Genomic DNA, 16,825 nt, shown 5'->3' with positions numbered 1-16,825 from the left:
GCCTGCGCTGGCCCAATGTCAGATTGTTTGCTGGGGAAGTTAACTTGAGGTTTTAAAATGGCGCAGTATGAATGACTTTTGGTGGGTTCAGAGTTGGACTCTCTAGTGAACTGGCATCCTGTCCAGGGCTGGTTCTCGCCTCATCCACACAGCTCCCGGCAACTCTGAAGTGGACAAGCAGGTTTGGAAATGGATGGTTTTATTTAAGTGTTTCATTTTTTTTGTCATTTATCTGTATTCTGCCTTAGCATCATTTTTAAAAAGTTCAACCAAGAGAGCAGAGTGGAGGAGTATAACACCTTGAACGGCAACCCAACTCTGTTCGAGCTCTCAAAATGATTGCATGTTCTGAGCGCGCAAGCGCAGTTTGTGTGCGCGCTCACCTACGGGCGGGCGGTCTGGCCGCCAGGCTGTCATTTCGGGTGTTTGGGCGTGTCGTCAACGATGTCTTTGTCTCTTCCTCCTCCTCCTCCGAGCTCTCAGGTTCCATCCAGCTGCCACCCCGTCCCCTTTCGCACATACCTTACAGTCAGTACAATGGCTTACATGCGCAGTCACTGCTGAGCATTGCCGTTCTGTAAATGCCAAGGCTGAAAGGAGCTCAACTGAGTGCTAGACCCTTCTCAAGGAGCTGCCCGAAGTTCAAAGGTGATGGAGAACAACGCGAGCCCCCATTTCAGCGAAGGCAGCGCGGGATCCAGCAACACGGGCTGCGGCAGCTGGCGACGCTCTTGGGACGAGCGCAGCGGCTTCTCGGGGCAGCACGCGGGTAAGAGCGGCTCTCGTGACTCAGTCGGAGACAACTTCACGCACGAGCGACAACACGCAGTTCGTGTACCATACTGGCAGCTTTAGTGATGTGATGCCCTCACTAGTGAGCACAGAATAAGGAGTGGAGTTCAGTTTATTACTTCTATGGAGCAACACACGCAGATGGAGTTCTGATCGGTCAGACTTTATTTTCTGAAGCAAGGTTTACTACAGGGTGGCGCAGTGGGTAGCTCTGCTTTATTTTGCGTGGACTTTAAACATTCTCTTTATGTTTAGGTGGGTTTACCTCTAGATACAACCCCCAAAATCATCTATGTTAGATAAAGTGGTGGTTAGTCTAAGCCATGGGTGGGCAAAGTCGTTTCTGGAGGCTGCAGGTTTTTGTTCCAACCCAATGGCCTAATAAGAAACCCTTATTGCTCAAGTAACAATTGTGCTTCATTTTAGTTGTCTCGCACATTAGGATTTTGAACCCTTAGCACTTATTTTAGTCTTAAAACAGCTGTATTCTGGGTTTTAATTGCTCCTTATTAGATGTAAGATGCAAAGGACAAAAGAAACCAGCATTTCTCCATTTAGTGTGTTCCATTGACTCCTGTGTGCACTATTTGGTTTAATTAAATTCTTGGAAGGAAAGTGAAGAGAAAAAAGTGAAGGACTGAGATTTACTCATCCATTTTAGACTTCAAATCATTTGGATGATATCCGTAGAAAGGAAAAAACAATCTAGTATATAAGAACAACCTGATATGGCAGAGTTAAAGCACTAGCAAGCCATGAAATTAAATTATTGGCAAGGATTGTTTTCTAATTAAGCAATTGGGTTGAATCAAAAACCTGAAGCCACCGTGGCTCTCCAGGATTGACTTTGCCCACCCCTGGTCTAAGTGACAGTCTATATGCACAATATTTGATTAGACTAAAACAATTTGAAAAGGTTATGTTTTGCTTTGCAGCAGGCTATATCTGCAATGCTCAATAAGCATATCACATTTGACTACTCTAATGCATACAATCCAGACTACTGGGGGAGAATGCATCCACAGTGTCCAGGGTAATTTGTATGGCTTAAGGACTGTGTATTGGACATGGCCATGAGTTCCACATTGTTTCCATGAGGAAACGTACTAGTGTGGAGTACCAGTGTGTGCTGGAGTTTGTCCTTGTCTTCTTCTTCTGTCAAAAAGTAGGGCCTGTTAAAGCCCACTGCGGCACTTCCTGTGTGTTTTGGGCTATACAGAAATAAATTATATTGTATTGTGTGCATCCTGTACACCTGAAACATTAGATACAATAGTGAAACATGTCATCTGGATTCCAATGACATAGCCATAGCTGGGTGCATCAGAGGTGGGCAGGAGAATGAACACAGGGTACCAGTGAAAGATTCAGTAAGACAGGAGATTATCATGTTTTTCACATGGGTCAAGCCCTCTCTGCTCCTGGTTCTCATTGATGGTTAAGAGCTGGAGGCTATGAGGACATATAGGTACCTCAGGTTGTATCTGATGAACAGCCATGAGTGGAGCACAAACACAGAAGCTGTATACAAGAAGGGTCAGAGCTGCCTCTATTTCCTGAAGAGGCTGAGTTAGGTTTGGTGTACGCTGGTCACTCGTACAAGGTTTCTACTAGTCTGTAGTGGCTAGTAAAATTTTTTATGCAATCTATTATGCTGGGGAAGTAGCATTAGTAAAGGTGATGCCAACAGACTGATTAAAAAGTGTCAAGTTGGACTCACTGGAAGAAGTGGTAGAACAGATGGTTGGTCACCCAGAAAGCTGCTTTACTAACTTGGGCAAGACTGTCACCCCCTTTATGAGGTTTTGTCTTAGCAGAGAGGCACATTTTGCAACAGACTGAGACAACTGCATTGCTCTGAGGATCTCTCTGTTGAGATATTTCTACCTTCAGCCATCAGCCTCTATAATGAGTTGCTCCCCAGCTGAGGCAGTCTTGTTCCCTTTGTGTTGAATGTTACTGAGCTGGTCTAACAGACATCTGTGCTATGTGCAGCATACTGTGCCAATGACTGACATCCTGAACTATGAAATTGTAACTTACAAGTATGTGCAACTCTAATCACTTTATACATAATAAATAGCTATAGTTTGTAATTTACTTATAGACAATTCTTGTTGCATTTTTGTACCTTGTTAGCATACTTAAGACTATTATAATTCTTGTTATATGTATATTTGTGTCTTTTTTGTCTGCCACTATAATCTTGCAATTTTATTCAGGATTAATTATCTATCTATCTATCTATCTATCTATCTATCTATCTATCTATCTATCTATCTATCTATCTATCTATCTATCTATCTATCTATCTATCTATCTATCTATCTATCTATCTATCTAATGAACCAACATTGGGATTTTAACACATTGGCCACTTGAGCAAATGTATTTTTTTCATTTACATCATTTATGTTTTCATTTTTATGTTTAACCCTGTATGGTAGCACTACTGCTTCCCTGTACCCGAATCAGGTATGCTGTCTGAGTGCTGTTTGAACATTCTGTCTGTGTCATTGTGGAGTTTCCTGCAAGAACAAACTGATTAGGTTAATTGGCAATGGTACATTGGCCTGTGTGGATGTATTCATGAATGGGTCTTGTTTTTCCAGGGCAGCATTTTGCCTTGTGCCTGCTGCTGCTAGAACAAACTCCGGCCCCCTTAAACCTTAATTTCGATTGACAGGATTAAGAATGTTATATTTAATCCAAGTCATCGAAATAGTTGTAGTTTTATAGATTAGAAGAATTAAAGGTGAATCTGTACTTGGTTACACTTTATTGAAGGCAGTGGTAGAAACTGAAGGGTTTAGGTCCAAAACCTGATGCGATTATTGCAGATTTATATTTGTAAAGGTTTGGTTTTTGATTTGACTAAAAAACCTAGTACAAGATGGGTATATACCTTTACTGTGCACAAAATAACTTAATTTGTAAGTTTTGTTTTGACATAATTTAATTATGAATACTATATGAAGTTAAAAACATTGGAATTATTTTACTGAATTATTAATTAGGGATTAAATTCAGTTTTTCCTGTGAAGATTAGATTGAGTATTTGCTGCGGTTACGTTAATAACATCAAGAAGCTATGGATCCAGAGTAATGACGTCAGTGAAGTTGCTTTACTTGTGAACTTACCGTAACCATTTGGTTTACAACAGATGTTTGTTATTCTACATTTGTTAAAGTTCACACATCGCTAGGATGTGATAAACCTCAGTGCTGATTAAGAATACACATCTTCATGAAAAAAAATTTAGAGGCCATTTCCTACACTTATCTTTATAGTGTGAAGAAGTTTGAAAAAGTCATCTCTCCATCCATCTACCCACCCATCTCCTAAACTACTTATCCAGCCCAGGGTTAGAATGAGCCAGTAGAACACCTTAAATGGGATGCCAGCCTATTGTCGGATACACTCATTGACTATCACAAGTACTTATAAAGAACAGATTCTGAGTCACTAAATAACCTTATTCTTGTGTATTCAGATGTTGGAGGAATACTGCAGAATGTGAAAGAAAACCTTACAGACACAGGAAGAACAAGCAACCTTCATAGGCAGTGACCAGGCCTGGAATTCAGACCCTGCACATTGGAGCTGTGAGGCAGCAGCACTAATCACTGTGCCACCATGCCACTGCAAAAGCCATAGGCTAATTTAGTAAAGCATGGCAAAATACCAATTCGAATAGTACCATTATTGACAAGTGCTCTCATATTAACTTTGCATTTTCCACACTTTTCATTAACAGCAAAATTTAAAATACAGCAGAAACTCATGATGTGGGTGTCAGTGCAGTTGATGAAGATCAAGGATTCCAACATTGGTGCATTAAATAAATGATACAGACTGTGGATATCTGCTCTTAAGATGCCAATTAAGTGTAATGTAATTCTTGAGTGGGCTGAAAATAAGTCAAGGCATTAATTGTACAAATGTTTATTCAAATGTTTGATTCAAAGTACCTACCTTTTGCTGATATAACAGCCAAACTAAAATTACCCTTTTGGTTCAGAAGGCCAGGCACTCTGTACAAGTCACCAACTCTGCCTCCAGCAAAAGAACCATAGACCTTCACACCTCCTCCTCCATGGTTGACAGTTTTGTCACACACTGAGGAAAAATCCTTTCACCAACTCAACGGCGCACAGACACCCTGCATGTTGAACAAAAGATTTCAAATTCTTTCTTCCAAACTACAGTAGTCTATAGTCGGTATTATATCAAATCCCTATTTTGTCCTTTAATAAATAATAACAACAACAACATTTATTTATATAGCACATTTTCATACAAAAAATGTAGCTCAAAGTGCTTTAAAAAATGAAGAATAGAAAAATAAAAGACACAGTAAGAAATCAAATAAGTCAACATTAATTAACATAGAATAAGTAAGGTCCAATGGCCAGGGGTAGACAGAAAAAACAAAACAAAACTCCAGACGGCTGGAGAAAAAAAACATAAAATCTGCAGGGATTCCAGACCAAGAGACCGCCCAGTCCCTTCTGGGCATTCTACCTAACATAAATGAAACAGTCCTCTTTGTATTAAGGGTTCTCACGGAAGGATTTAATGATGATGGTCACGTAGACTTCTGGTTTTCAGTCCATCAATGTTGGAGCATCATGATGCTTTGAGTAGGTGGTGGTGGCGCAGGCCGCCACCAAAAAACTGGAAAAGAAACAGAAGAGAGAGTAGGGGTCAGTACGGATTTTAGAGCCACCATGAATAGTTATTATGATGAATTGAACATACAGAGTATCAGGATTAAGTTAAAGTGAAGTTAGGGGAAGGCCATGTTAACATAATGTGTTTTCAGCAGTGTTTTAAAGTGCTCTACTGTATTTGCCTGGCGAATTCCTATTGGCAGGCTATTCCAGATTTTGGGTGCATAACAGCAGAAGGCCGCCTCACCACTTCTTTTAAGTTTAGCTTTTGGAATTCTAAGGAGACACTCATTTGAGGATTTGAGGTTACGATTTGGAATATAAGGTGTCAGACATTCCGATATATAAGATGGGGCGAGATTATTTAAGGCTTTATAAACCATAAGCAGAATTTTAAAGTCAATCCTGAATGACACAGGTAACCAGTGTAGTGACATCAAAACTGGAGAAATGTGCTCGGATTTTCTTTTCCTAGTTAGGATTCTAGCAGCTGCATTCTGCACTCGTTGCAAATGATTTATGTCTTTTTTGGGTGGTCCTGAGAGGAGTGCGTTACAGTAATCTAGTCGACTGAAAACAAAAGCGTGAATTAATTTCTCAGCATCTTTCAGTGATATAGGAGGTCTAACTTTTGAAATGTTTCTTATGTGAAAAAATGCTGTCCTAGTGGTCTGATGAATATGCGATTTAAAATTCAGATTACAGTCAACAGTTACCCCTAGGTTTTTTACTTCCGTCTTAACTTTCAATCTTAATGCATCAAGTTTATTTCTGATAACCTCATTGAATCCATTATTGCCAATCACTAAAATTTCAGTTTTCTCTTTATTTAGTTTGAGAAAATTACTAATCATCCATTCAGAAATACCAGTAAGACATTGTGTTAGTGAATCGAGAGAGTCAGCTTCTTACTGCCACTCACCCTGTCAAACTAGCACCACAAAGTCTCATCTCCACAGTAGAATCTGAAACTTGCTTTTTTCAACCCCTGTTAAGCTGTGCTTGAAGCTGTTGTGCTGTGAGGTGCTTATCACACAAGCTGGTGACCCACAGAAACTTGTCTTCTGATTGAGTTGTGACTTTTGCTCTGCCAAATCTCTTCCTGTCAGAGTTTCTTCCAGTTTCCAATTGCCTTTGGATTGTGTAGGACACTGATTTCTCTACATGAAAGGTTTACACTTCTAAGAGTAATAATGCTCGGTCTCATTTCATTTGTTCATTGCTATTTAATAAAACATATTTAATTTATGTAATTTACATCTTTTCTACAGTGTAATATTGTCCAAGTAGTACGTCAGAGGGTGTAGTAACACATTCTGTTCCAACTCTGCTTTAAGGCAGACGGAGGGTTTTTAAATAATCAACAGAAGCTGGGACATTGTACAAATTGTTTGCTTCAATTTCTAAGACTTTATTTACTTTAATTGCTGCAGAACATCTGTAGGATGCAACCCACTAGTTGTTATCTGAAGAAGGCCCATTAATAATATTTTGAAGCTTCCTTTTTTTAGTTTTTGCTAACCTATAAATTTCAACCTCGGGCAGTTTATTGCTTACCTTTTCACCATTTTAGATCATTCGTTGTATTTCAGCTGATTAAATTTGAAGAAACACTGGAAAAACTGAAGTGTTCTAAAACTTTTGATATTTTGAGATAGATAGAAAAATGATTGTGAGAGACGTCACGCTGGGACTGGCATCCCAGCCAGAGCTGAACTGGGATCCTTACCCAGCTGGGACTCCAGTATCACAGGAGGGTAGGGGAGGACAATGTATTCGGGTCATTGTCTCCGCACACATGCTACATGGCAGCCCCACTGTGTTATGGTACTGCCATGGATACTCACAGGGTATCATGGGAACTGTAGTACTTTGGGTCAGCCCTGTTTAGTTCCTTGGGTGCTGCCAGGGGGCACTGAAGGGACAAGAGAGCCCTACTTTCTGGAGCTTCATATGTACCCAGAAGTACTCCCAAGCCACAGTCTTGGGACACCAGAAGTATTCTTGGGTTTTGTATAAGGAGCAGCCTGCTTCTGTATGGGGAGTCCGAGTTGGGAGGAGGAAAACAAAGCTTGTCTGGAGGAGTGGAGGTGAGACAGAAGGATTGCTGTATGGTTAAATTTATAGTTTGTGAGTCTGGGAAATGTCTGTGTGTTTGTGTGTGTGTGTGTGTGTGTAACAATTTCATACAGTAAAACCCTTTGTTCTCACTGGAACTTGTGTCTGTGACGTTATGTTGGGTGTTTGGGGTACTGCAATGCCCCCTGGTGGTCACAGTATACTGTATGAAGATTTCAGAATGCCACCTTGACACCTCATATGGGAGTTGTACAGAAAGTTAATACTAACATTGTAGTTATATTGATAGTGAAATGTCCATGTGTAATCTCTGAAACTTAATTTTCTGTTTTTAATTCTTGCTTTTTTCATGTTCTGCTCTGTTGTGATGTCCATATTTGCTCTTTATACATTTTCATTTTTTTTATTAGATAGATAGATACTATATTAATCCCAAGGGGAAATTCACAATTAATATTAATCCTGAATCACAATATTGTTTTTTTGTATATTATTATACCTATGTGTCCATTTTGTGTATCTGTATAGAATTAGAAGGAGCAGAAGCCAAGCCCAGTATTATTATGTACAACACAGTAAATAGCCTTGGACAAGAAGTCAGAAATTTGCAAGGATATTTGCAATATTAATATCATTCCTAGAAATTAATTCATTGAAAGCCCATATTAGCTCAATACACAAATCAAAGATCATCATCATTTAAGAGTTTCATATGTCACAGGCAATTTGATGAGAATTATATCAGTCCCCGTAGTATACTGTCAGACAATTCAATATAATTATAGTCTCCTAAATAAAGTGGAATCGTCATGATAAAAACAAAACCTAGAATTTTATGTATAACATACCATAATACTTCATTAACAACTTCAGCTAAGACCTTTACTTGAGATCAAAAGGTAGGTTTAGTATGTGATTGTTTGCAATGGAACTGGTTGTAAAGTACTGTATGATATATGGGTCTAATAACGATCACTCTAAAACAGTCAGCGTCAGTCCCAAGTAATAAACAGAACAAACAGAATATAGTGAGTTTTTTTTTTTTTTTAAGCAGTTTTGCAGAAGACATCTACTGAATAATTGTTATACTCCTACTTGGAAAGCTGAATTGCGATTTTTTTGTTTTTGTAATTAAAATTGCTAAAATGGTGTTTTTAAGTGGTGATTTATCAATATTTATTTTTTCCCATTTTTCAGTTTTGCAGGATGCACAAAGCTAAAGAAAATATTAAAGCTCTGTTTTGCACACAGCTGATTTTCTGCTCTTTTCTTCCTCTATACCCTCCCCCAATTATTTTGCTTTGAAGCAGTTAGTTTTGTGGTGTTGTTCACTCGCTTCTAAAGTCTTTATTGCTGAACAATTCCATTTCAGATGCATGTGATCATATTTTTTAATCACTCTCTTTCCTAAAGTGCTTATCTAGTTGTTTTCAAGGTGAGTGGTGCAATCTAGTGGTGAAGAAGTTGGCCTAGATGGCACATTTTTAGATGATATATACATAATTAAATAGGCATAAGAATATAATGTAAGAAATTGTACAATTTACAAACCATTTAGTCTATTTTACTTGTTTGGTTATGGTTATCTTATAGCTAGATGGTAAGAATAGCTCCTCTAGCAGCCTTGTACAATTGGTTAGATTCAATGACATGACTCATTAGTTTGTTCCACATCCCCATAACTATTTTTGTGAAGATGGTTTTCATCTTGAATACACTTCCTTAAATGATTAAATTGTAATTAAAGAAACGTTTATTAATTTTCTGTAAAAACTCAATATATGTTAAAGAAATACTTTACTGTATCCTAAGTCTGACCTGAAGCTGTCAGATCCTAGATATGTTGCACTGTCCTTTTCCCCCACGTGTTCATTCTTTTGATTTTTGATAGCTGTATTAGATAAAGTATGAGGAAAAAAAACGTGATTATGTAAATCAAAATTACATCACATTTTTTAAAACGTAAATTTGGATGCATTGGTATGACTTTAAAATTTTTGATGTATTTACAAATTTGGTAACTGAAGAGCAATGAAGCAAACCACTGTTCAATGTCCTGTGTTGTTATAGGCAGCGGTTCTGAGATTGACAGCATTGATGAAGACAAAGAAATGGCATGTAAAGCTGTAGCCTATGTGATTAGAAACACAAGGAAGGGAATTGTCCCACTTTGTTCCAGTATTGCTCAGCTTTTGAAGACAAACAGAAGGTGAGTCAGTTTTCTGAGTTGGCTGAATGTTCTTAAATATTCACCTCTGTAGTTATTATATCCACCCATTCATATTCTTTGAATTACCCCCTCTTTTACAAGTGTTCATGTGAGATCAGAGAATATCTAACTAATAGCTGCATTTAACTAAAACTGTAAAATGAAGTAGGAGAAGGATATGTCTTTTGAATACTGATATGGTTAAATAGCCATAGTCATTCTAACATCTCATCTTATGTAAGTCCCAGTAAACTACTGTCCAGATTGATGACACACTTAACACAGTCAGCGACAGCTCCAACTAATAAACTTATCTTAGTACGTTTTGTTTTTTAAAAAACAGACACAGAAGTCACCCTGGTCAGTTCCATAATTAACAATTTCAACACCAATGTGTAATTTCAGCAACACATTTTTATTATGGCCTTGTTTCATATGACATGAATGAGCTTTTGATGAACTCAAAGAAAATCAAAATCAGCAAATGTTTTTCAGCAATAGAAGGAAGAGTAAAGTATTTTTAAAACTAGTACAGGTGTGAATATGTGAATTATAAAACAAATAGTGCTTAGCATTGCAGTGTATGAGATTACTGGTATAAAAAATAATTATTTTTGAATTATGCAAAAGACCTGGTTCCAAAACTTGTAAGAATCCAGCACAATGGAATATTTTCCTATATGATATTAGATTTGGGGGCACAGTGGCACAGTGGTAGCGCTGCTGCCTTGCAGTTAGGAGACCCGGGTTCACTTCCCGGGTCCTCCCTGCGTGGAGTTTGCATGTTCTCCCCGTGTCTGTGTGGGTTTCCTCCGGGCACTCCGGTTTCCTCCCCCAAAGACATGCAGGGTAGGTGGATTGGCGATTCTAAATTGGCCCTAATGTGTGCTTGGTGTGTTTGTGTATGTCCTGCGGTGGGTTGGCACCCTGCCCAGGATTGGTTCCTGCCTTGTGCCCTGTGTTGGCTGGGATTGGCTCCAGCAGACCCCCGTGACCCTGTATTCGGATTCAGCGGGTTAGAAAATGGATGGATGGATATTAGATTTGTGTCTGCATTCTGTCAGTATCCTATCAAAGATTTAGTTTCTTAATAAACTCTGCAAGCATACCTTCCATCCATCCACTATCCAACCCGCTATATACTAACTACAGGATCACGGGGGTCTGCTGGAGCCAATTCCAGCCAACACAGGGCGCAACAAACCCCGGGCAGGGCGCCAGCCCACCGCAGGGCATGCAATCACACCAAGCACACACTAGTGACAATTAGAATCGCCAATGCACCTAACCTGCATGTCTTTGGGCTGTGGGAGGAAACCGGAGTACCTGAAGGAAACCCACACAGACACGGGGAGAACATGCAAACTCCACGCAGGGAGGACCCGGGAAGCGAACCCGAGTCTCCTAACTGCGAGGCAGCAAGAATACCTTTGAATATTAAATAGTTATCCAGAAAAAAAGGTAATAGGAGCATTGTAAAATTCCAAAAAATAAGGAAGTGGAATGTATAGAAACATAGAAATGATTTAAAAGTTGATTAAGTAAGCTTTAATCTAGTGTTGCAGATTTCATCTTAAAACAAAGCATTGTGTCAGTAAAACAATCATTATCACATCACATTCATTATCACATTCATTGTGGGATGGCTTTTGTTGATAAATGCTAAGCTGAATACATCAGGTTACCCTACCATCGGCAGCTTTTTGAAGAATATCCTTCTGCGGAGTTCCCTGATGCCTTCATGCCATCTGAGATGTAATTCCTCTAGCGTGTCCTGAGACTTTTTCCACTGGGCATTCTTAGTACACCACTAAACAAAGGATCACAGGGACTATCCTAACTACAAGCTCAAATCAGATCCAGAAACATGGTGGTCCTAATCTGTGGTTCTCCATCAACTTCATACATCTTATGGCTAATATAAACACCTGTAAAATACAATAATATTTGTAGAGTTTCTGTTTTCTGGAAAACAGGTGATTTTTGGCACACTTTGTCAGTTTAGACATTTCAGCTGCAGCTTCTCTTGATATGCTTTACTACAGTCAGTGCTTGACTTTCTCACACATACACCAAATATCTGTCACTTTTTACATAAATACATAATTCAAATTAGTTTGCTGAAATTCCTGTATGTACAAAACAATTAAGTTCTAAAGTATTGTTTAAATATGTGTTGGCCAAAGAAAGTTTAATGTAATTATGACTCTTCTAAAGCTTTTTGTGATGGATGTACTCTATGAAAAATGATATATAAAATAAAGATTGATTGGTAATACTGCTAGCATGATCAATACCAAAGTCACTTTATATACTGTATTTTAAACTGTATATAGAAAAACTCATATCCTGTTTGTTCTTGTTTCAATTCATGCAAAAATCCATTACACATGTGTGATGAAGTTTAAGTGACTGTAAACACACAAAACTGTCATTATCAGAACATCAAGCCATAAACAGACAAAGGTGACTTTTTGCTTTTAATACAGTTTAAGAGCCCAAGGCTTAGTTATTGAGACATGTGAGTGAAAAGTATTATGCTTATAATGCTATTGATATAGTATACTTATAATACTGTTGACACTCACTATTTCACTTTGTAATATAATACTTGAAATTATTTTATTCATTTTGTCCATTTTTGGAAAACAAAATGTGAACTATAGGACACACATAAAGCCAAGCGGATTACTGCTGACCTCACCGATACTAGCTAACGCTAGTTCTTTTGTGTATTACTGGAAGAAAATGCAAAGAAAAAAAAATCATGCAATCTGATCCATGTCCAAACTCCCCCACTTTTAATTCCTATGAACAGTAGCACTTAACATTGTTTACCAGTGTATTATTCATTTTGTTAAAAAAAATCACCCCTAGAGACTTGTATACAGAAGATACTTTTGCATGTTTCAAACAGCTCTATGAACAATTCACCTCACCAGTGAGGAGATGTCTGATCTGAACATCCTAAGTGTTGGGGAGAGTGGAATATCTTTACTTCTTTCAAACTGCTTTGATCTTGGCTGTCAGGCAGATAAAAAAATGAGAAGTCCAATTCCTTTTTTAAACTTGGTTAATACAGTAGTTCGTGCCTAAGAATTAAATTCTAATAAAAATATCAGAAGGCAAAGGGGTGTCTTTTGGAACATTAGTAAGATTCAAATGGCATGTCCAACTGTACTCCAGATATCTTGTTATATAAAGTGAATATAGTTAACATTTCTGAAAGTGTGAGAATGATTTTTTTCTTTAATAAAAGTGGCCTCATAATTTACATGGATTTGATATAGAACTACTTTACCTTTAGGTCAAGAAAAATATTATTTACAAATGAGCTCCATTTCAATACAACATTTTGCATGTGCTGTTTTGTCAGCTCTGTTTTCTTTTAAAACATATGAAGGTATCCATTACACAATTTTAATTAATCACAAATAAGCTTCAGACCCCCATGACCCTGTCGTTAGGATATAGCAGGTTGGATAATGGATGGATGGATGGACAAATAAGCTTACTTTTATTTAATGATATTTAAGCTAAAATGTATAGACCACTTATTAAAGCTTATTTGTTTTTCTTTTGCTACTTCACTTAAAAGGCTGGAACAAACTGTTCAGTCACAGCAGCAAGAAATTCAACGGTTAAAAAGACTTTGTGAGAACTATAGCAGACAAGCATCACCTGGCACAGAGACAAAGTCTTTGGATAACTCTCAATTGGAGGCAGCAGCAGGCCTGCAAGCAAATGTGCAGGTAGGTACAATTTAAAATTTCTTAAATTTATTAAGGAAAGCATTTTAAACCTTGATAATACATTTCTTTAGGTATTTGACTACACATATGCAATATTATTAAATGCTTTCTCCATTGAACCAAAATTGTAACTTTATAAATATTTATTTACGTTTCTGCTTTCACTATTGAATATTTCATTTTGATGTGGGAATATCATTTAATATTGCTATTTGATAGTGGTACTGTATGACAACAATATGCTGATAGTTTGTCATTTTGTGTGATTCTTTTGACATTTTATCCTCACTGGAATTGGTAACCTAATATATTATCAAAAGCTGTTTGTCTCTCTCACTCCTTAAGATGAGATTCACCAGAGGCCATCTCCACTCTTGACTGCCCTGGCCAATCTAATCTGCCACAATTCTCTTCACACAACCGCAACAATATTTATTTATATAGTACATTTTCATACAAACAATGAAGCTCAAAGTGCTTTGTAAGTTGACAAAAAGAAAGTTATATGAAATGAAAAATAAGTAAGATAAGCCAATAATATTAATGAATAAGTAACAATAAAATAAGTTAAGATCACATGGCTAGTAGAACTGAAAAAAACAAAAGATAAACTACAGTTAGGCTGGAGGAAAAATAACCTAACAAAATCTGTAGTGTTTCCAAGACCAAAAAGACTGCCCAGACCCCACTGGTCATTCTGCCTAACGTAAATGCTCTTAAATCATGGTTTTCAGGCTTCTCATGATAGTATTTAATGATGCTGGTCTTGAGGACAGCTGGGACACTCCCCTTCAATCCATCAACGCAAGGGTCTGCATGGTGTCTTAATTAGGTGGTGGTGGTGGCACAGATTGCCACCAGAGGAGAACCAGGAAAGACAGCAGAGAATAGTAGAGATTATTACAGATTGCAGATCACTGACGAATATGATAATTCTATGCCCATATGGTCTATCAGGAATACAACTAAAATGTAGCTACCAAAGGCCATATTAAAATAACAACATTTTAACATTTTTTAAAAATGTTCCACAGTGCTAGCCTGGTGAATTTCCATCAGTAAAGTATTCTAGATATTGGGCACATAACAGCAAAAGGCCACCTCACCACTTCTTATTAATTTACCACTTGGAATTATAAGATGACCTCCATTTGAAGATCAGAGGTTATGACTTGAACTTTAGGGGGATAGGCATTCAGAAATATAGGACTGAGCAAAATTATTTAAGGCTTTGTAAGCCAGTAGTAGTATTTTAAAGTCAATTCGGAATGATACGGGTCACCAATGTGACAGCGCTAAAACTTCACACATCTCCAAAGATCTTCTTTTTTGCCACATCCGGTGCCTGTACATTGATGCCACCTGCTCCACTTCACCATCCACACTCAGTTTCCCCATTTTCACAAACAGATCCAGGCCAGGGTCCTTCCTAGGACTTGATAGCAGTCATGTACACAGACCAATGGATTTAAGCAGAGAGCTTTTTAAATGCTGTCTTTGCTTCTCTTTTTCTCTCTCTCTTACATGGATACACTGACACCCTCTGCATGGCTTTGTAGGATGGCTTTGCCAGTTATGACTGCATCTTTCTCTTTCAGGTCCATGTGGCCCCTTCAGAATTTTTATTATAAAAAAATATTATGTTTATTAATATCAAATCAAATAAAGAGTTTGACAGTGATGAAATACAAACCAAGAAAAATACAATGTTTTAAAATGCAACAACAATCCAAAATTTCAAAAATGTCAAGAAAAGATAAATAAGAAATGAAGAAAAACACAAAACCGAATTAGGGGTGAAAGTTACAAAATATATGAAAAGTCAAAAGCAACAAAAGAAATAACTCCAAAACACAAAAAGAAAAGTAAAACACTAATCAAACAAATAAAGTCCAAATCCAAAATTCAAAAAGCCAGAGTAAAATAAAATCTTCAAAACAAAATTGGCAGAAACCATAACACTAGGTTATTGCCAATGCACTAAGGCAGTTACTGTACGAGTTTTAAATAGTCCTAGGTGCTAAAGCGTTGCTAAGTAATGCAGCTGGAGCCAGTAATCCAATTAGGGATCTCTCCCCACTTCCATCAAACACAATTAGTCACTTTAAATAATTACAATAAAACAGTGAGGACACAATTAAACAAACAAAATAATCTAAAAGAATTTTTGTTACCAATACTGAAACAAGTGAAATAAATGAAACTAAAACAATCCATAGATTTAGATTATGTTCAGAAGCAGGAACAGAAAATATTACACCCTTTACATACACACTGTAATGCAATAGAAGCTCTAAAGGGAAGAATGATACACTTATTTTAGTTAGTTTAATGGTGAGAGGCTTTTACGGTCATCCTGATAAATATATTTTGGCTCACAGCCTTAACGTTTGATACTTAAGAAGTGTTGAGCAAAACAGTACAGTTTTGTTTCACACAGTGTGAAACAAAATGACCTCTAAATTTGTTTCTTGTCTGATTTTGGACTTGTGAATCATGAAACACTCTAAACTTAGTTTTTTGGGGTTTTTTAAACCTTTTTTATTATGGAAAACTTAATAAGGGTTATTCTACAGCCGAAACCACTATCTCCTTCCTTGGCTGCCCTCCAATGCTGCCCGTGCTTCCAAGGCACCTTCAGTGTGGCTGTGGCTGCCAACACTCTCATCGCCTTGTGCACTGCCTGCCTGCACATTAACACCACCGGCTCCATCTTGAACCATTCATTTGGAATCAGAAGGAACACAGTTTCCAGGTACTTTCCTCAACTCCATAAAATAATCTAATCCAGGATCATTCCAGAGGCTCACTGGCAGCCACATATTCAGGCTAATGAATTTTTGCAACAGTGAAGCGCCTCTGAAGTATTTAGATGTAAGATCTAAACTAGAATAAATTGCAGAATGCTTTTACACATGGATAAAAAAGTTGCAGGTGAGATAAAAACACATGTGCTAATCATGCAATTTGTGCATGTGGCAAAACACAATTGTTTTTGTGAAATGAAACTCAAAATGTTTTCCCACAAATTCAGTACTATCCTTTAGCAAGTTTTCCACTACAGACATTATAAAGACTATTAAAATGTTGCTCTCAAACAAATATTAATGAAAATAGGGACAGTCTTTTCTTTAAAATTATTGACATTATCAGAGTTGGTGTCTGAAGGTTTAGCAAAACTGTCCAACTGTCCAGATCTCCAGACAGCCTGGGTCCTAGTTAGCAGAGCAGGGTTCTTTTTGTCTCTGAAAACTCACATGCCTTGAAAAGCTCTAAAATATACTAAGATATTTTTAATGGACTTAGGATGATGTGAACA

General features: G+C 37.6%; 1 protein-coding gene across 4 annotated transcripts in view; it reads left to right on the top strand.

The window, feature by feature from the left end:
* The first annotated feature begins 439 nt into the window (after window positions 1-439).
* LOC120529652 overlaps window positions 440-16,825 on the top strand; it is a 43,173-nt gene continuing 26,787 nt past the window's right edge. For all 4 annotated transcript variants that reach the window (XR_005633785.1, XM_039753640.1, XM_039753639.1 and 1 more), the window contains exons 1-3: window positions 440-769; window positions 9,616-9,754; window positions 13,353-13,506. Coding sequence is in view for 3 of the 4 variants with exons in the window: in XM_039753640.1 (XP_039609574.1) it covers window positions 652-769; window positions 9,616-9,754; window positions 13,353-13,506 (411 nt within the window). In the remaining variant the exon portion in view is untranslated. The remainder of the gene's footprint in view (window positions 770-9,615; window positions 9,755-13,352; window positions 13,507-16,825) is intronic.

The sequence above is a fragment of the Polypterus senegalus genome, chromosome 5 (genome assembly GCF_016835505.1).
Source record: "Polypterus senegalus isolate Bchr_013 chromosome 5, ASM1683550v1, whole genome shotgun sequence".
Lineage (NCBI taxonomy): Eukaryota > Metazoa > Chordata > Cladistia > Polypteriformes > Polypteridae > Polypterus > Polypterus senegalus.
This window is presented reverse-complemented; position numbering and strand designations above follow the sequence as displayed.